This window comes from Hyperolius riggenbachi, chromosome 1 (assembly GCF_040937935.1).
Source record: "Hyperolius riggenbachi isolate aHypRig1 chromosome 1, aHypRig1.pri, whole genome shotgun sequence".
NCBI lineage: Eukaryota > Metazoa > Chordata > Amphibia > Anura > Hyperoliidae > Hyperolius > Hyperolius riggenbachi.
The window spans coordinates 76,053,756-76,075,776 of NC_090646.1; the positions used below are offsets into that span (position 1 = coordinate 76,053,756).

Below are 22,021 nucleotides of genomic sequence, written 5' to 3' on the forward strand. Positions count from 1 at the left end.
TCCTAAACGATGTGGTGGTAGAAGAACAGGGGCTTGTGATGCCATCCTCATCTGTCACTTCAGAATCAGTTATAGTCACCAAGTACAACATGTGCCACGCCTGGAATTGCTTTTGGTTCACACAGGAATGGCAGTAGTGCAATTTGTCAGACATCGACTAAAGTACACAATTACAGACAGTGGCCAGCATTCACAAAGGGCTGTTCGATAAAAAAAAATCAGATTGGTAAAATACCGCATTCAGTATTTTAGACATTTTTTCCTGATTCACAAAGATTTACAAAGGTGCGGTAGAAGTTTGGTAATTTGACGAAAAATGTTACTTTAATTCACCAAGCCCTGTTCGGTAATGCAGAAGTAAGCTAGGCTCTCTGAGGCAAGCTGTGTGGAAGTTAATGTGTCCTGTGACAGCTTGAAGGAGAGGAAAAGGCTTCCTGCATCACTTAAGATCCTGCTTACATGCTACTAGAGGCCACTTTTCTGTGTAACCCTATACAGATCTGCACATCTAAAATGATGCAGAAAAGCCTCTCTCCTGCCGATCTGAAGTGCCACCTTCCAAAGCATCGGAGCAAACTGGGTGAGAAGCAGAATGGGGAGGATCTTCCTATTGGCTCTCTGCTTTCTGCTCTCTGCTGCCTGTCAAAGCTATTGAATGGTATTTGCTACTTTCTGACAATTCAGAGCTGGAGGGAACTACCGAACATCTCTCCTGACTTTACCACATGCTCATATCTTTGTGAATTGATGTTTACTGACGTGTTGAGGTATTTACCACACAAGTCGGTAATTTACCTCACTGGTCAGAAATGTCAGCTTGCCATGCGGTAACAGCATTAGTGGATTGACATTTTACTAGATGATCGGTAAAATCAGCTGCTTTCTGCATTACCGCATGCAGTTAAGCTTTGTGAATGCTGCCCATTGTTTACTAAATCAAAGAATATTGACGAAGACAGGATGAGTGTAGGAAGTTAGGGATTTTGGGTGGGTGGAGGGCTTGAGTTTAGGAAATGGTCGACTTGGGGAAAGAAGGTATTACTGTGCCTGGAAGTTTTGGAGGGGATGGCTCCGTAGCGGCGTCCAGATGGGGGGAGGTTAAAGAAGCGTCAGCCATGGAGGCAGAGATCTTTCGTTATTCTCTTTGCCCTGGTCATCATTCTGGAAGTGTACAGGAAATCCAGTGAAGGTAGCGATGATCCTCGCCGTGGCATTAACCCTTTGAAGTTTATAATTGGCCCTTACGGCTGCCAGACAATGACTAGACTAGACACCTTGACAATGAGGTATTTGAATTACCTGGAGCCGTAAAGCGTGTCCCGCATGACGCGTCTTGCGTCATGCGGACGCGCTTTACGGCTCTTTACTACGGGGAATGCGGAAGAAGAGGACGCTTTGCCGGAGGACGACTGGCAGTCGGCCGAAAACGAAACTTAGCTGCGGAGGGAGACTGGAGGGCATCGAAGGACTGGCGCGGGCACAGGACGGCTGCAGGAGGCTTGGGAAAGCCCCAGGTAAGTGAATTTTTTTTTGGGCCCACAGTTAAGGTTCCCTTTAAATCAAGCTAGAAGAAAGCAGATGAAGTCTGAGTGATTGACAAGATGTACAATGCTGAACATTACAGGATAGAAATAATTTAGTTTAAAACCGCGTTGTTCTCTTCGCAGAAATAGTTTTATTTACCTTTTAACGCTTTGTGATTGCGTAAGGGGTCATAAAACTACCCCTTTTACTTACTCACCTTGTTAAAGGAGGGTAATGGGGAATTTTCTGCCGCATTCCTTAGGGTGCTTTTACAGTGGGGCGGTGCAGTATTTTTACCGCACTCCACCGCAGGCCAATGAAAGTCTATGGGGTCGTTCATACCAATGCAGTGCAATGTGATACAACGGAAGTGACATTTTTGCCGCATCCCTGACGCAAGGACAGATCTATGTTAGTGCGCGGTTCTGCGGTGACCTGTAGTGGACCAGAAGTCGTGTAAGTCTATGGCAATGAAGGGTTTTTTCAAAATTTCATGTGGTGGCGTTGCGGTGCTCATGCGCAGACGCATATTTTTACAATGCACTTCTGTGCACTTCCGTATTTCTGAAAAAGGAAATGAGCAGAAGCGAGCGTCACTTCCTGTTTGGCTGTCAGCCAGAAGGGGATTACCGCATTAATGCGGTAATCCCTGAAGGCCTGTTTTTGATGGTGCGGTGCGGCCCCTGGGGCGCACCGCTAATGCAGATATGCAGTGTGAAATCGGCCTTAACCTCCCTGGCGGGTAATTTTTTTTGCCAAATAGGCAAAAATCCTTTTTTTTTTTTGTTTTTTTTTGTTTTTTTTGTTTCATGTAAAGCTACCAGAGTGGTAGCTACATGAAACACCACTAGAGGGTGCATGTGTCCCTCTAGTGCGATTGTCGCCGCTATCAATAGCAAACAGGGGAACGCGTATATAACGCGCTCCCCTGTTTGGCTTTTCCTGTCGCCATGGCGACGATCGAAATGACGTCATGGACGTCAGACGCCGTCCTGACGTCAGACGCCTCCAATCCAGCCCATAGCGCTGCCCGGAACTCATTGGTCCGGGCAGTGCAGGGCTCTCGGGGGGGGGGGGGGGGCCCTCTTGCGCCGCTGCGTGCGGGCGATCGCCGCAGAGCGGCGGCGATCAAGCTGTACGCGCGGCTAGCAAAGTGCTAGCTGCGTGTACAGCATTTTAAATGGAGCAAATCGCCCCACCAGGGGCTGATATCTTCCTGCGCGGCATAGCCCGAGCTCAGCTCGGGCTTACCACCAGGAAGGTTAAGGTAGCCATACACTGGTCGATTTTTGCCATCAGATCGACCAACATATACATCCCTCCCTGATGGAATCTGATCAGAGAGGGATTGTATGGCTGCCTCTACTGCAAACAGACTGTGAATCGTTTTCACTATGAAACCAATTCACCATCTGTGAAGCTGCTGCTGCCGCCCCTCCCCCCCCCCCCCCCCCCTGCATACATTACCTGCTCTGGCCAGCGCGACTCCCCCGGTCTCCGCTGTCTTCTTCTCCGCACTGGGCTCCAGGTCCAGCTAGCTTGGCTTCACTGAACTTCCTGCCGGGGGAAGTTTAAACAGTAGAGTAGAGGGGTTGAATAATTTTGAACACAACTGTATATTTGGTAGGGCCCATACAAAGATATGAATCTATTGCACCTGTCCGCTGCATGTTGGTGTCCTCAGCTCAGTGTAATAAATGTAGTCTAAACCAAACTTTCAGAGGAAATTATCAATTACAGTAGGTTGCAAAAGTATTCGGCCCCCTTGAAGTTTTCCACATTTTGTCACATTACTGCCACAAACATGCATCAATTTTATTGGAATTCCACATGAAAGACCAATACAAAGTGGTGTACATGTGAGAAGTGGATCGAAAATCATACATCATTCCAAACATTTTTTACAAATAAATAACTGCAAAGTGGGGTGTGCGTAATTATTCGGCCCCCTGAGTCAATACTTTGTAGAACCACCTTTTGCTGCAATTACAGCTGCCAGTCTTTTAGGGTATGTCTCTACCAGCTTTGCACATCTAGAGACTGAAATCCTTGCCCATTCTTCTTTGCAAAACAGATCCAGCTCAGTCAAATTAGATGGACAGCGTTTGTGAAAAGCAGTTTTCAGATCTTGCCACAGATTCTCGATTGGATTGAGATCTGGACTTTGACTGGGCCATTCTAACACATGGATATGTTTTGTTTTAAACCATTCCATTGTTGCCCTGGCTTTATGTTTAGGGTCATTGTCCTGCTGGAAGGTGAACCTCCGCCCCAGTCTCAAGTCTTTTGCAGTTTCCAAGAGGTATTCTTCCAAGTTTGCCCTGTATTTAGCTCCATCCATCTTCCCATCAACTCTGACCAGCTTCCCTGTCCCTGCTGAAGAGATGCACCCCCCGAGCATGATTCTGCCACCACCATATTTGACAATGGGGATGGTGTGTTCAGAGTCATGTGCAGTGTTAGTTTTCTGCCACACATAGTGTTTTGCATTTTGGCCAAAAAGTTCCATTTTGGTCTCATCTGACCAGAGCACCTTCTTCCACACGGTTGCTGTGTCCCCCACATGGCTTGTGGCAAACTGCAAACGGGACTTCTTATGCTTTCTGTTAATAATGTTATTAACAATGCCTTTCTTCTTGCCACTCTTCCATAAAGGCCAACTTTGTACAGTGCATGACTAATAGTTGTCCTGTGGACAGAGTCTCCCAATTGAGCTGTAGATCTCTGCAGCTTGTCCAGAGTCACCATGGGCCTCTTGACTGCATTTCTGATCAGCGCTCTCCTTGTTTGGCCTGTGAGTTTAGGTGGACGGCCTTGTCTTGGTAGGTTTACAGTTGTGCCATACTCCTTCCATTTCTGAATCATCGCTTGAACAGTGCTCCGTGGGATGTTCAAGGCATTGGAAATCTTTTTGTAGCCTAAGCCTGCTTTAAATTTCTCAATAACTTGATCCCTGACCTGTCTTGTGTGTTCTTTGGACTTCACGGTGTTGTTGCTCCCAATATTCTCTTAGACAACCGCTGTGGCCCTCACAGAGCAGCTGTATTTGTACTGACATTAGATTACACACAGGTGCACTCTATTTAGTCATTAACACTCATCAGGCAATGTCTATAGGTAACTGACTGCACTCAGACCAAAGGGGGCCGAATAATTATGCACACCCCACTTTGCAGTTATTTATTTGTAAAAAATGTTTGGAATCATGTATGATTTTCGTTTCACTTCTCATGTGTACACCACTTTGTGTTGGTCTTTCATGTGGAATTCCAATAAAATTGATTCATGTTTCTGGCAATAATGTGACAAAATGTGGAAAACTTCAAGGGGGCCGAATACTTTTGCAACCCACTGTATATTTGTGTTCATTTTAATAATTTAAGCATTAAATGATTCTTATGTGATAAATGGCACTTTGAAAGTATATAAGGTGATCTTTGATGTTTCATTTTTCTTTTAAGTTGAACTACAATTATTATTTTGTTTTGTTACAGTTAGCAAATATAAGTGTATACCTACATACTTACCTGACAATATTCAGACATGCTAGCAAAAAGATTTTCAGCTAGATGCATAATCTTAAACATTCTTACTGTATATACTGTATTTCTTCATGAATGTACTAAAACAAATTTCATCTGAATCACTTTGGGAATCAAATCGCCTGGAGCACTCCGCATGTTCCCACAATGATCACAGATTTTCTCCTTGGTCTTCAAAAGTAGATTTAAAGGCATTGCTACAGAAGATTCTTCTACTTTAGCTACATGAACCTTTATTTCTTTTATATGGATAAAGCCCAAATGCAATTCATTTTTTGTCCTAAGTTTTCTCCTAGGAGATAATTTTTTATAATCCGTTTTAAATAACCTTCCAGCGCTTTGCAATTGAAAAAGTACAAAAAGTAAGTGAAAAAGTAGTGTCAAAATTAGTCTGAGTACTTTGTTGTTTGCTGGTGGCTTTAAGGGTATGTTATTGATAAGTTGTGAAAATTCACCTAGGAGAAATCTTAGAAGAAAAGGTCAACTGGATTGGACCCAGAGAATATACAATAAAATGAAGAACCTCACTGATTGGCTAGAGAAAAGAAACCCTGGATTACAAAAACAATATGCACATGAGTTCTTTAGTAAATGTGTTTTAAAGCATAAATTAGTGTCACCACATCTGATAAAAACTCACCTGCTAGAGAGTCGAGCGTACAGACCGTAGTGACAGCTGCACTGTACGCTTGTTCTGAAAAATACTTAAATTTTTACTCTCTAAATTTGACTTGACGGCAAAAAAGTTCAAGGTATTTGCTACTAAATATGTAAAAAAATTCTAAAAAAAATTGCTACCCAATATCTAAAAAAAATAATAAAACAAGTATGTTCTAGTGTCTGTGGAATTTCAAATGTTTTTTTCCCCCAGGGACGGTCTAGTACAGTGTTTTTCAGTATTATTACAGCATGTACCCCTTTTACGAGAGACGGATTGCAGAGTACCCCATATATTCACTAAAGTATAGTAAGCAAATTAGAATAATGAAAACTATAAATGTTAAGAATGTTATGAATATTCTATAATAAGACAACATATGTGTATACACCAGGCGCCTCCAACATAGTGCGTTTACTTAGCCTAGACCCCTATAGGAGGTATTATCTTTATAGCTTTTATAAACTGTAAGATTCCAAAGAGAGCGAGCATCCAGTTTCCGGATTCGCTGGAATACCGATGGGGACGGTCATTTTCCTGCAGGCTTATATGGTGGTTGCAGCATCCAGCAACCCGCCTTTGTGAGTATATATTACAAATTGATACATATGACCCACTAACTAATGATACTGCCCCATGCAGACCTTGGCAATGGTCAATATAGGAATCGCGTACATCCTACGATTACTCCATATTGTGAACAACAACATTTCAAGTACCCCTTAACACATACATAATTGATAGAAGTACTTAATGTTTGCATGTACAATCTTTTAAAACATTCCTTTATGGTTTTAATGAATTAAAATACTTATTCAGGCTCATTTATGTATCATTTAGAATATTTTAAAAACAAAAACTCATTATAATAGATTAGAAAAGTTCAAGCACCTCTTTACCCCAGCCCAAGTACCCACAGGGCTACACGTGCCACCTGTTGAGAATCTGGGGGCTGGGGTTTAGTAGGTGTTTTATTTTCAGGACAGTACAACATTTGAACAATGAATGGGGCTTTACAATTTCTATGTATTTTATTGGCATTACGGAGAAGCACAACATTGTTACATTGTATTTGATTTATTAAGATATTCTATGCAAGATATCACTGGAAACACAAATGTTTCGGCAAACATGGGCTGCTATTATTGAGCCTGGTAGATGAGGATAAATTTGGTCCCACAATTACAAACTGTGCATCCTGCCTGCTTAAAGCAAACCTGAACTAAAAAGTAAAGTCGAAATAAACATACACAAGTCATACTTACCTTCTGTAGAGTCTACTCATCGATATAGTTCTCCTCTTTTGCATCCTGTTTGTCCACTGTGATCAATGGAATTCTCTGTCCTCCATTTTAACTGATATATAACTGACAGGAACTGATATATTTCAGTTCTGACAAAACATTGTCAGAACTGGGAGGAATCATTGTTAGAAGGAAAGGGTGAGCTGGTGAGAGGAACTGATGGTGAGGTAAGTATGTAATATTAATTTTCTGGTAAATCAGTAAATCATATATTTATTTTAAATCATTTTACTCAGTTCATATTCACTTTAAGCCACAACACCATTTTCTTAAAGAGACAGTACCCCTATACTGTAAGTCACTTGCACAAAATGGCATCGGAAGATTCTGCACATTCTTGTGGTGTTTTCTCAGAACAAGAAGACAAGACTCTATTCTTGAACAGATCGAAACCCCAGAATTGAATAGCACAGAAATTTCTGAGCAGAGCTGCAGACCTAAACGCACTCTCAAACCCACACTGAGGCTCCTTTGACACTAAAAATCGCAATTCTCATTATCGATTCTGATTTGCAATTTTCAGTGCATGCAAGCAGCACAAGATGAAATACACAGCATGCAGGACGTTTTTTAATCGCATCAAAAATTGGAATCGAATTGCATCAAACTCTGAATCACATGTAGTGTAAAAGAGCCCTCAAGGCAAAAGAAAATTATGATTTCGCCAGAATACCCTGCCCATTGCCCAAGCAACTGCCAACAGAAAGTAGGAGAGGAAAAATGTACATAATGGAAAAAGAGCATTACAGAAAAATACCACAGGGTGGCAGTGCTGAAAGTTAACAAGTTGTACAAAATACATGCTGTAAAGAGACATAACAGTGTGGCAATACAATATCATCTCTGCTGAGGCAGAACAGACACAGAAAGCAGGGAGATTTTTTTTTATTGGTGGAGCTTGTGGGTGACAAGCTGAGGTGACATCTATCTGGAGTGTCACAGAGCTGATCCTTAGCACTCTGTTAGTAGGCTGACACTCTGATTGGCTCCTCCTCAGGACATGTGCTGGATGCCTGTAGGCGGATATTGTATTTGGTTTATAGAGAGTCAGCTGGAGGCACCTTACATCCATCTAACTGTTCAGCGAAGATGAAGCAGCCGAGACTGGGTCAACTCTGTGTCATCTGCTGGTGCTTTCTTCTCATCTCCTTCTGTGTCACAGGTAAGCAGGTGGGATGGTGGCAAACCAAATCTGGGACACTTGCTGCAACACAGACACCCTACCGAAGGAGAAAAATACTTTTGATTATCTTTACTTGAATAGACTCTCTCTTTTTACTGATATGTCTGTGGAACCATTATTTACTATAAAAAAATGTCTTAAGATATTGGGTTTTTCTAGTTATTCTAGCTATTACTTTTTTTGATTTGTAACAGTTCACATCATAAAGTACAGGTGGCATTACAAGTAAACAGATGAGGAAAAAGTTTATTACATTCTCAGAACTATAGAGTATGGTAGATAAGTGCTTATTGGTTTACAGCTTAGCATGATACTTTAATGTTTTTGTCTTTTGATTAACATGAGCTTCAAGTGTACTTGTTGCACAATTGCATGAAATGCTGGGGTCATTTGTTTAAGTGCTCTTTGTTAGACCGACCGTAAGCTCGTAACAGACAGGGACTGATGGCAATGGTTCCATGTACTCTTTAAAGTGGTTCCTGATGTGTTGTGAATATGGGAAGTTAATAGACACATTGCTACACCTGTGATAGTGTTTGGAAAATATTGACGCTCGCATAAACGCAAAAATGGTGACGATAAGTTTAGGCCCAGGGCGAAGACAAAGAATGGCTCACGCTGCTCCTGCAAAAGTCCCAGCGGCATAAATTGCTATTCCAACTCCAATCCGCCATGGACTCGTGGTAAGACGTAATTCATTCCCTATTGCTGACAGCTGAATTACTCTGTTTTTAAAGTAATTTGGGCTCCATCTTTTGACAGTGGCCAAATTACCGTCGGAGCGCCGGTATAGCCATAGTTCACATTACGGCCTATGGCAACGCATAGTGGGCCCAAATTACCCTGCGCAGTTTTGCGCAATTCCATTGTCACTCGTGCAATCACATTTTTGCGGTATCTCATTACATTATGATTGTGTTAGGCTGGATTTTGGTGCTGTCATTAGGCCCTTCTAACGAGTGATAGATTCACCTCATTTGTTGTCGGTGTTGCTTGCTTGGCCTAAATCCATCAGCCCATACAGCAACATCACACAGAACCTAAGGCTGTCCATTCACAGTGTGATGGTGGAATGCCGTGCAATTACATTTAAGCATAACCTAAAAAAATACTTGGCAACATGTGGCTTGGTGAGCAGCTAAAAAGCGTATTCTGCAGACATTTTTCAAATATATTTTAGCGGAGAATTGTTATTCTTGCACTGGCTGTACAGAGAGATACACACTTGTCACACTGAGTTTGCGGTGCTTTCGGTGCCTCTGTAATCAAGAATTAGGATAAGCGGGAGAATAGTCTCCTATTACTAATACGTTTTTCTGTTTACTGCTTACATGGTGAATTTTTCAATGGGATTTCAAGATTGATAAACATGCCACAAATACTCGTTTCAGTGACATTTCCTGTGTAAGCCATCAAGGTATTAAGGGCTCTTTCACATTAGGGCAGACTTTCTGCGCTAACGCAAACGGAAGCCGTTTGCGTTAACCAAGGTAAGATGAAAGTCCATAGACTTTCATTTTACCTTTCACACTCGACGCTGCGTTTCGATGCGTTGCGGTTCCGACGCACCCGGGCGCAGTTTTTCCTCCAACGCACCCGCGAGCCGGCGGTTTCCGTCGGGTTTAATTACCAGCTACCGCTGGTGATTGCGTCGCACCGCAGATACCCGACGACACGCCGCAGGCAGACAACGTGTGCAGGAGAACGGCTCCTGTTCGCGTTGTCTGATGTGAAAGAGCCCTAAAGCCAAAAGTCTAGGATTGCGTGAGCACAAGCGTAAAAGCAAGGCCATTGTAACATTTTTAGCTTATCAAACTCTTTTGCATTGAAGACAATATGCTAACACTTCATGCAATAACCAGCTACAATAAATAGAATAAATCTACTAACGAGGTGACAGTTACAATAAGTAAAACAGGATAGTATTTTTTGTAACTTAAATACGTCTGGATTTCAAGATCAATTTTTGTTGCCATTCGGGTCATATAAACATAAAGTAGATTTACAGCTTACATCTTAACATAACCTTAAGTATAACCCCTAACTGATGTGATTAATATACTGTACTCAATGTTATTAATGTTCAGTTTTATGTTTGCTCAAAATTTACAGAAAGGAAAGAAAAATTATATATATGTGCCATTCATTAAAAATCTATTAACCGTGTAGGCCTTGAGCTCCTCTCAATTATCATATCCAGGAAACCCATTCGTATAATGCAACTGAATGTTGAACGTAAGTGACAAGCAATATATGTTATGTTAGGCCACCAGACAATATGCTTTTCAAATGCGTATTCTGCTTAACTAAGATGAATGAAAATAAAATTCAATAACTAGCTTTGGGAAGAGTATTTTCCTCTTTCTGTCTATCAAATTCAGAAAAAGAATGACTTTGTCTTCATTCACGATAACACAACTTCATGTGAAGCAAAATGAAACCAAACAAATTCTATGTGTAATTAAACAATTCAGCATTATCCTTTTAGAGCTGCACGTTGTCACTGCAGTCCTAACTAATCCTTACTAACCAGGACTGGCTACTGAGCTTTCTTGTTTTAGGCTGAGGCCTGAATCGCACATATGACCGCTCAGCTGGTAAAACAACAAAACCAATGCAAAAACTATAATGTTGTAGGTAATGAGGATGCTGCATACTATCCTGTTCATTGTGAGAAATCAAAACAAAATTATCTTTAAACTGTGACGTTTTCAAGGACGGTTATATCGTTTTTTGTATTAAACAAGAAAAGTTTTTTGAGCAGTCATCATCAAAAAAACAAACAAACAATAAAATTTACATTGAAGGGTTACACAAATGCATTACCGGTACATACATTTTCACACTGAAGTACAATAAAAGATAGCCATGTATACATTAGTGCCTAGCAGAGCAACACTTGACGGTCAAAATACACTGAGCATTTATGCATATAAAACATTTAGGTGAATAACATGAACTATGTCCCCGTATTTCCAAACCACCAAAGGTACTCGATGCAAGGTCAAAAAGACTACTTGTCTGCATATTCCTACCTATCCTTCCATCTGACCCATACCAAATGAAAATGATCTGGCCTCCCCAGTCCTCAGTGTCTAGGTGGACCCCAGCACTGGCCCACTTTTCAGCGGACATGTCCGTGGCTTTCAGCGCATAATGCTCTATTAACATTTTATAGATATTGCCTATAAAATGTTTAGATGGGTCGGCCTGGTTTAACTCCAATGCACAGGAGGTTAAAAGGACGGTTATGTTGTTAATTGGAAGCAGGTTTTTTATTTCAGTTTGAGATCAACATTTCAGAACTGAACAGTCAAAAAAAACACTGTAATTTGTGTTTAGCTTAGGGGTCAGCCAAGATCATTCTGACAATTTCTGAAGCATCTGTTCCTTGGACATGGTTGTATTTGTCATTATTCCCATAACTGTAAAATTCAATTGGTAAATAGTCTATTCAACCAAACTTCTAAAATAATTTATGCAGACGCAGGGATACTTAGCACTATAGTTTTAATGGAATCTACAGCGAGGAGAGGGCCAGCGCATACCACAAAGGCTGCATCTGAAATGACCAACAGCTCACATGTGCAGCACCTCTAATAAGCTATCTGCACACTACGTATTAAATTCAGATGCAAATCAGGCAGGTGGAGCATGCCTGAGCGATTAACCAGTCAATTGCAGCATGTTTTTAGGGATGCGCAAACCCCCCCTTTTTCATAATTTTGCTAGTATGTAACTACCGGGTTAGCTGCTCCCAGCCCGTATCCCTGAGTTTCCCGTTTGCATGGTAAGTAATAGTAGTTATGCATATGATTTGCATCTGAATGTCCATTAAAATGTAAGTTACACATTTTTGCTTGGCTGCTCCCAAGGCTATACATATGTTGTTTTTAATTTAGGTTAGGCCACTTGCCTGGAGGTCTGCCTCACCGTGGCGCAAGTGTCCAGTATATTATACTTTGCATGCAAACTATAGTGGAAGCCAAAGTTCCTCCATAGCATAATAAATGTAGCATTTGTTTTGGATGCAGGGCATGCATTTTCAGCCTAAAATAGGTGGTGCATGCCTGAACGATTAACCAGTCAATTGCAGCATGTTTTTAGGGATGCGCAATCCCCCCCCCCCCCCCCACCTTTTTCATAATTAATGGAATCTACCACTACATATTAACAGGAGAGTCCAGCAGAAACTTGAGTACCCGCGACATACAAGAACCAGGCGAGATTTGCTGGATGAATCGGGCCGTGGTTCGTCGCAGTGTTACTATATCAGTGCAGGCAGAGCCGGATCATCTACAAGACAAACCTAGGCAGTTTCTCTCTGGAGAGAGTCTAGGGGACTGGTGTATGCTAAACCTTACTTAGGTGGTAGGTGCTATCTTGCCTAGGGCCCCATTTCATCTTAACCCTTTACTAAGTGCAGGTACATTTTTTTTTGCCCGGTTTCTACTTAACATGTTGAGCGTTCCGCATGGCATCTGTTACAGTCTTCTGTAACATGTTGGAGGTCCCTGCCAGTTTCCTGTAATGTGGAAGCCATCTTGAACACTCTCTTGTAGCACAGCATGAAACTCTAGAAGCCTTCTCCAACCAAGTCTGGTTGAAGGTGCCCTGGGGCAAACTGAAGCATGGGGGGCCCCCTGCTTAACCCCCCCCCCATTACCCCACTGCTCCCCAGGGCCCTGCAAGTATAACCGCAGCACTGTCCTAGCGGGCAGCGTCAGCGGCTGCACATTCCGTGCACTCTGAGGCATGCTGTCTCTCTCCTTCTATATGACCCTGCGCGTGTTTACACATAATGTGCCAGGTCATAGAGAAGAAGGGAGACAGTGTGTCTCAGAGTGCACGGAATGTGCAGCCACTGCTCGGTTATTAGTGCTTGGGTTACACTTGCAGAGCCTGGGGAGCATGGCGACTGAGAGCAGCAGCAGGGCCAGTGGCACAGGGGCCCCTGCGGAGGTTTGGGCCCCGGGGCAATTGACCCCTTTGCCTCTGTGGCAGCGCCGGCCCTGTCTCCAACATGGCAGGGAATATGACAATCCCTTATAATGAGAAGCTGGTAAACTGGGTACTGGCGCAAACTACCATCCATTCACCGTCTATACAGGTGTGTGCAGGCAGTTCAGCTAATTAAACAGGCACATTGCATTTCTACAGAGTGATGTGGGAGAGGAGATTTAAGACAGAAATTGGCATTCCAAAAATCTATTCAGGATGAGTGACATTGCGTAAAGCAGAGTCTATCCCAAAGGCTCATGAAAACCTCCTGTTCTGATAACAAATGGTGGAATCGGACAATAGGAATCTAATCCTTGAACATAGACTAAACTCAATAGTCACACCCAACTATTTACACCGCGGCATTTTCATGTAACTTAACAGCTTTCTTGCAACCGTCTGTTATAGCATGGTGGCGGCAAAAGCAGGTGTTAAGTACAAACATTGCAGGTGCAGTTGCTTGAAAAAATGGGTTCAAAAGCAATGAACTGTAAGACCTGTAAGCAGACCTGCGCACATCCCCCCAACCCTCCCCCCCCCCCCCCCCCACAACACACACACACATAGCATTTAGAGCTCAATCACACCATGCAAACTATGTGCACTGCATAGTTTGCTCTTAATGCAGTGCAAAAACGCATTAACACTGGCAGCCCATGTTAGCTCCAGCCTGTGTGCTGCATTGAATTTTAATGTGATGCACAGCATGACTGTTATTAATAATAATAATCATCCCTATATTTGTATAGCGCTTTTCTCCTGGCGGACTCAAAGCACTTGCGGGGCAGACACTAGCGTGCACTAGAGACTCTTGCTCAAGGTTTCCTCACTGAATAGGTTCTGACTTACTGAGAAGGAAGAGCTGAGATTTGAACCCAGGTCTCCTGTGTCAGAGGCAGAGCCCTTAACCAGTACACTATCCAGCCACTCTCTGCGTGGATGCTTTGCAATTTCATTGGTGTGGCAACGCATACGCTACTTGCTAAAAGCGCATGCATCAGTGCATTATGTGCTGCAAACGCCAGCCCACGGTACACTTGTGCATGCATTTTTAGCATTGCAGTTCTTTTTAAATGGCGCGGTATCTGCGTGGCAATGGACATGCCATTTGTGTCGTTTAAGCTTCATGCAACACGGGCTAGTATAAAGTAAACTAGATCTAGTTTACACATAAAAACACCTGCCTGCATGCAGCATTTTTTTCAGGGCAGGAAGTGAATTTTTTGTATATGTAGTGTTCTGTGTGTGGCCGTGGATGCAGATTTAGAACTGCGTGCAAAAAAAGCTAGCCCATTAAATATTATTAAAAAGCCCTTAGGCCGTGTTCCCCCTTGTGCCAGAACACATGTGGCCAGCGGGTGCCAGTGGTCGGGCTGTAGCCTGTAGCAGATGTTACCCCCATTGGCTATATGGGGAATGCATCTGCCTGCCTGAGATTATCACGGACAGCACAGAAGTGCAGCCAACTTACCATATAGGATCCTGTGGATCCAATGCAGCGTGACAAGTGTGACCAGCTGCTAGAGCCATTCACTGTGGAACAGAGAACAGAGAACAAATGTCCGTTCTCCACTCATGTGGGATCTGAGCCTTCCAGGTGTTTTTTATTGCTTGTCTGTGTAACAGAGCAGTAGCAGTTCCTAAAGGCAGCTTTGTATCGGCAGTACGATCATTTATCATGCAGGAAAACGCTATTCATTCAGAAGCTTTTAACAGATTGCACATCCAGAGTTGTCTGCTGCAATCCTGAGGCACCCATATGCAGGGACGGATCTAGACCAAATTGCGCCTGGGGCAAGGTCAGGTTTTGGCGCCTAAACTGCCATTCCCCATCCAGTTTTGGCACCTTTTTAAGAATTCAACAAACTGCGCCTGGGGCAAGGGACCCGCTCGCCCCCCCCCCTAGATCCGTCTCTGCCCATATGTGTCAAAATAATGATGTGTGCTATGTGTGCTTCCTCAGACCAAATACATGGTATGATAAAACACATTACAGAAAATGCAATGAGCCCATCGGGGTGAATGATGATTATTTATCCACTGGTTAGTGATTTCACTTGTCTGCCTGCTGATATTAATACCTAAGGCCTCTTTTGTATGAAAGACCAAACTGCACACTTGTCAGGCAGTTCAGAGTCCCGGCTGCTGGCCACAAGCGCCTTTTGACTGAAATGACATGCAGCCGAATGGCAGCGATTGGTAACAATATGCATGCCATGTTTGACACGCTGCAGTGTTACCCGGTGGCCAGAAAACGTCTCATATTGCATCTGAGGATGGCAACTGCCATCTGTCCACCGCCTGTGCCAAGCACTATCTTGAATGGAAGCAGTTGATAGGGGGTGACTTTACAGCCTTCAGCTGCTCATGGAAAAGAGACCTAAAAGGGCTTCCAATTTTTGTTGGTAATGAGTGTAAAGTGACCGTGAGATGGTGATAATGGCATGATTTATACTTACCTGGGGCTTCCTCCAGCCCCATGAGGTCCAGGACCTCCTGTGCTGACCTCTGTGGTGGCTCCGTTCATTTGGAAAAGCCCCTGGTATTCTGTCCGGCTGAGGTCTTCTGCGCATGTCCGCACATGCACAGAAGAACGTGGCTGGCAAGAATACCAGGAGCTTTTCCAAATGAACAGAGCCACCAGAGAGGACAGCCTGGGAGCATTCCGAATCTGGACGCAGAACACTCCGGGGCACGGGAGCGTAGCGGGGTTGCGTGCGCAGCCTGGCCGTGGATACGCAGAAGCCAACGACTGGCCATGACTGGCCAGAATACCAGGAGCTTTTCCAATTAAATTCAGCTGCCAAAGAGGACAGGGAGGGAGTCCAGGGACCTCATGGGACTGGAAGAAACACCTGGTACGTATAGATTATGCTAGTGTCCCCGCATCAGGTACACTTTAAAGCTGTAAATAATCTTTTAGAGCAAAGAAGCAATCAGTGCAGAGTTTCATAGCACTTTAAGGGAGACAATCTTAAGCAAAGATGTCTCGTGATCCTTGTGAGTCTTTTCTCTCTCTATGAGGCTATGGACTTTTTGGATCACACCTCCTATATAACTCATAGCCCCAACTTTGTTAAAATGCATCCCAAAGCCGCCCCTGTGCATTTTAAATATGAATGCTACTTTCTAGTCGTTGTTTTATTTAAAATGTAGGATATATTAAAACTTAATTTTGTTGATATTTTTGAATCATAGCAAAAAGTTTTATGCTATCTATTTTTTAAAGGTCCCCTCCCCCCCCCCAGGGTGTCACGTACCATAGGTTCACAGCATAGGGCATAAAACCCAGTAGTATACTTCATACAGTGACGCCAACAACAGAGGAATAGATCAGTTGTCCTTGTTCCTGGGGATATTTAATTTTGGCCCCGATATGCTTCTCTTTACCTCACTCTCTTTACAAAATTTTCTGTTTAGTTTTTACGTGTGGCAATTGGCATGTAGGTGTTGAAAGGTTTCTTTGATATTAAAAAGGGGACTATCTTATAATCTATGCACATATGAGATGGCAGTCCCCTGGTGTATGTATTTTCACCTTATACTGTATGTCTGTAGGCCCCCGACAGCTGTGTGCAGTCACTGTAGGACAACAGCTGGACAGGCTAGAAGACCTTGCCCAAGCACTATTGTTCTCCACAGTGGCCTAGCTACAAATCATGGGGCCCCCCAGGAAAAACTTTGATGGGGCCCCTGTAATGTTCACAATCATCCTCCTGCCTCCCCTTGGTGACCCTCACAGCCGAGGGGGCCCATCTCACAAGGGCCATAAAACAAGTGCGGCCATCGTGATCTTCACACCCATAACGAGTGAAGCCACAAAACACTTGATCTGGAGTATTGGAGGGTGGGAAAGTAGTGGTTGGGGCTCTCCCACAGCTCTGGGCCCCCTCTGCAGTCATAGCGACTGCTCCCCTGTAGTTATGCCCCTGGTTCTCCACATGATAAATCCTTACTGGCAGAACCTGTACTATAGACCCCCCACCTCCCCTCATACAGTGCAAACAGTTTGTATAGGAACACAATGATTTTGAAAATAAAGAAATAACTGAGAATCCACCATGAGGAGATGGACTAGACCAGAACCTGTCAGATTTTAACTACCTACTGTTAGTGACAGCGACATAGGAAAAAAAATAATTCATAGTGTATTTTACTCTTGGAGAAATGTACATTTATATGTATGTAATTTGCATTTTATAATTTTTCATGAGAGTTCTCCTTTAACCACTTTGCATCCAGACCTTGTTTCCCCCTTATGGACCAGAGCAGTTTTGACATTTTAGCTATGTCCCTATTTAATCAGCAATAACATTATCCCTACTTATGACACCTAAATGAAATTTATATTGTTTTTTTCTAACTAGGCTTTCATTGTATGGAATTTTTTCCCTCGAACAATGTTGTTTTCTATGCATTTTAATAGGAAAAAGAGGAAAAAAATAGAAAAAAACTAATTATTTCTCAGTTTTACCAATTCCAGTTTAAAAATAAAAAGTGCTATAAAAGATAAAAACACAAATTTTGTTTGGCTATTTCTACTTTCTATCACAAAACTTAGATTACGTTCCTGTCACAATTTATGGTGAAGATATTTGATTCTGAAATAATGCTACTGTGTGTATTTTTCACTATGAACTGAGAAAATAAAAGTATTTTTACTGGTAAAAAATCAATCTTATTGGCTCAGGAAACATATATTCCAATTCACCAATTAGTGCTGCAGTAGATAGTGCAGGAGGTTTTGCCCAAGAGCAAGCCCAATCATGCACAGCTATGCCTCAGCGACACGGCTTATATCTACATCCTCGTGGCTTAGATGGATTCACAGAGGACGTAGATATACTGTAGTGGTGGAATAAGTGGTTAAAGGGCAAGCCTTGCTAACTTTTGAATACTTCGTACTCAGGGCCGGCCCGTCACTTTTTGCCGCCTGAGGCAAATTTGGCAGAGCTGCTGCAGGCAGGTCGGGGGTATTGTGCCTAGCGGTGGGGAGGGGGGTCGGACCCCCCCCTCCCTCGCCTGGGTCCCCCGATCTGCGCTCCCCTCCAGCCTGTAATTAGTAAGCTGCTGCCAGATCGTAAGAGGCACGGGCGGGGAGGACTCACCTTTTCCGCGTTCCATCGTGCGCTCCATTGACGTCACTTCCTGCATCGCCGTCCACTTACAATACAGTGGGCGGCGATGCAGGAAGTGACGTCAGTGGAGCGCTCGCTGGAACACGGAAAAGGTGAGTCCTCCCCGCCCGTGCCTCTTACGATCTGGCAGCAGCTTACTAATTACAGGCTGGAGGGGAGCGCAGATCGGGGGACCCAGGCGAGGGAGGGGGGGTCCGACCCCCTCTCCCCACCGCTAGGCACAATACCCCCGACCTGCCCGCTACCCCTCCGGCTCGGCGGCCGGCCCCCCCGGGCGGGTGCCGCCCTTTGAAGTTTGCCGCCTGAGGCAAATGTTTCACCTCGCCTCATGAGCGGGCCGGCCCTGTTCGTACTGAGAGCTGCTTGTAGACCCTTGATGTAGAAGTGACCCAGCCATTAAGTGAAGAAAACACTGACAGGTTCTCCTTTTGGCTTTCTAGGCAATGCCTTATTATTCATCTCTCAGCAAAATCTTCTTGCCTTATACATGTCCATTCACTTTTTCTCCTATGTTTTCTCCTAGGAGATAATGTTTCATAGCTGTTTAAAATAACTTTTCAATACTCTGCAATTGAAAAAGTGGGTAAAAAAGTACAGTCAAAATCATTCTGAGAATTTTTTGTTTTGTTGTAACTTCAGGCCCACGGTGCTCAGTTGCATTAATTCTGTATGTCACCTTACTGCCCATACAATTCTATGGGGCTGTTCACAGTACTGAGTTGTAACTAATCGCATTATTCTATAACTTGCTGCATGAAGGTTTTGTATTAAAGTCTTTGATTAGTCTCCATTGCAGTTCACAGTCATTATAACTCATTATCACGTGTGTGTTATGCAACTGACCACTGTGAATCTAGCCTAAGGTTGGAATCACAGTGATCAGTTCCTTAACGCACGAGTTAAAATGAGTGTGAACTGAAATGGAGAATGGACATAAACTTTAGTGCAAAGCCTGCATGCAGCGAGTTAGAATAACGTGATCAATTATTGTGAACAAGTTCATACAATAGTATGGGCAGTAAGTTGACAAGCAGAATGTTACTGCAATGTAACTGAGCACCGTGAACCTAGCCTAAAAATCATTTTATTGTTAAGGTGAGAAAATATCACCTTGGAGAAAACTTGGGAGAAAAATGTAATTGAATATGGGCCCAGGTTTTATTCTATTCACACCAGTGCCTTAGAAAGCACCCATCTGACATGCATAGAATATTGAAGCACTTGTTGGGTTTAAGATAACTCTTTCTAGGGTAGCAACGCAATAGATCGCTACTTTCATATATATCGTTAACTGTGCTCTGTGTGATATCGTAGGTAGGTCCTCTTTCTGTGCCAACAGTGGTGGCGTCTTCTGTGTTAACAGATAAAAATCAAAGTGGGTCATAAGAGGCTTTGTTTACAAACATCAAAAAACATAAAGATATAAAACAGCTGCGAAGGAATAGAAAATGCTGACTGTAAAAACACAAACATTCCTTACAAGGAGAATTACAGGTGAAACTCGAAAATGTAGAATATTGTGCAAAAAGTCCATTTATGTCAGTAATTCAACTTAAAAGGTGAAGCTAATATATAAAATAGAAATCAACAAAAACGGGCAAGCACCATCCACTCAACCATAAATATGGGTAAATACCAGAGCGTGCAGAAAGGAACCAAAAATACGATAGACAATCAGGAGAAAAGTAGTTCCCTAAAGACCGCACCACTCAGTCCAATAATGAATAATCAACAAACTTTATTCAGTATACAAAGATATATATAAAAAACACTAAAAGCAATAGATCAAAGGGCACATGATAATCAAAATAAATGTACTAAGTAATTCATGTAATCACAATGCCTGCAAAGAACCTCCTAAATAGATACATGAATAATAGATATAAATAAAGGTCAAAGTAATAACAATCAAAAACCCCCTGACAGGCTCTTAGCCAAGGATGTGCAAAAAACTAAATGAACAAATAAGGTGCATAGTGCTGAGATGAGGATGAGGGAAAGAGGTTTCACCCATCCAATAGAAGTAGATAAGACAAATAGTGTACGTGAACTAAAAAAGGTAAACAGGCGGTAAAGTGCTTGGTAGTGCAGGAACAAGAAGGTAAAGGCTTACCAGGAGGGAGGACAAGCAGGCAAGGGAATGAGGTGCCCCACGGACGCCGTCGCGATTCGCTGCCTAGATGCGCAGCTTCGACTGGGCTAGAAGCTGCGCATCTAGGCAGCGAATCGCGACGGCGTCCGTGGGGCACCTCATTCCCTTGCCTGCTTGTCCTCCCTCCTGGTAAGCCTTTACCTTCTTGTTCCTGCACTACTAAGCACTTTAACGCCTGTTTACCTTTTTTAGTTCACGTACACTATTTGTCTTATCTACTTCTATTGGATGGGTGAAACCTCTTTCCCTCATCCTCATCTCAGCACTATGCACCTTATTTGTTCATTTAGTTTTTTGCACATCCTTGGCTAAGAGCCTGTCAGGGGGTTTTTGATTGTTATTACTTTGACCTTTATTTATATCTATTATTCATGTATCTATTTAGGAGGTTCTTTGCAGGCATTGTGATTACATGAATTACTTAGTACATTTATTTTGATTATCATGTGCCCTTTGATCTATTGCTTTTAGTGTTTTTTATATATATCTTTGTATACTGAATAAAGTTTGTTGATTATTCATTATTGGACTGAGTGGTGCAGTCTTTAGGGAAATATATAAAATAGACTCATTACATGCATAGTGAGATATTTCAAGCCTTTATTTGTAATCATTTTGATGATTATGGCTTACAGCTTATGGGAACCCCAATATTTAAATCTATTATGCCTAAAGTGGCACGAAACTCAAAATTATTATTATTTATTTATTTTTTGCTCTAAAATATTTAACACAGCAAAAAACTAACCAATCAGAGAATGCAGTATTTTGCCACGCTAATCGGAATACCACGGAAATTTTAGACCAATCACAAGACTCGAGTTCAGGGTCTTTGGCTAAAAGTATTAGAGGAAGAGGATCAGCAGAACAGCCAGGCAATGTGCATTGTTTAAAAGGAAATAAATATGGCAGCCTCAATATCCCTCTCACTTCAGTTTCCCTCTAAGAAGTACAATGGAAGGTGTATTCTTCCCATCATGATGTATTATGACGTGCTTAGCCTTAGGAATATACCCACACACCACCTGTAATTTGTATATTATTTCATGACGTGTGTATATGTTAGATGCATAGATTACCATATATAGTAATATTTTATATCTGGGTGGTGAGGGGAGGAGAGGTGCTGGAACCACATGGGGGTTATGAATGTCACGTGATCAGTTTCCAAGACTGGCTAGATTGGGGATTATTGTATATTGCACTAGTAGAGCAATTAGAACGTGTGTGCTATTTAGTTGCCAATTGCCAGCCAGGAATTAAGCACTGGTTAGCAACGGTGAACATTTGAAAAATTTGAAAGGAAAAACACTAAATAACACAATGTCGGAATCTCTTGCATTTTGCAATTGGGTTTCCAAGTCTGGAGAGCACTGGAGAGCCTAAAGCTAAGTGCTAGAATAGGAGAAAGACTCATTTTTCTCCTAAGTTTTCTCCCAGGAGATAATTTTCATCTTCTGTTTAAAATAACTTTTCAGTACTACCAAAATGTAGGTGAAAAAGCAACGCCAGATGCGGC

The 22,021-nt window shown here is 42.7% G+C and overlaps 1 protein-coding gene across 1 annotated transcript in view; it reads left to right on the plus strand.

Annotated features, from left to right (window-relative positions):
• Positions 1-8,076: 8,076 nt before the first annotated feature.
• Positions 8,077-22,021, plus strand: part of CD8B (CD8 subunit beta) — a 50,085-nt gene continuing 36,140 nt past the window's right edge. Inside the window, exon 1 of the mRNA XM_068275260.1 lies at positions 8,077-8,190. Within this exon, the coding sequence (XP_068131361.1) occupies positions 8,118-8,190 (73 nt within the window). The 5' untranslated portion in view covers positions 8,077-8,117. The remainder of the gene's footprint in view (positions 8,191-22,021) is intronic.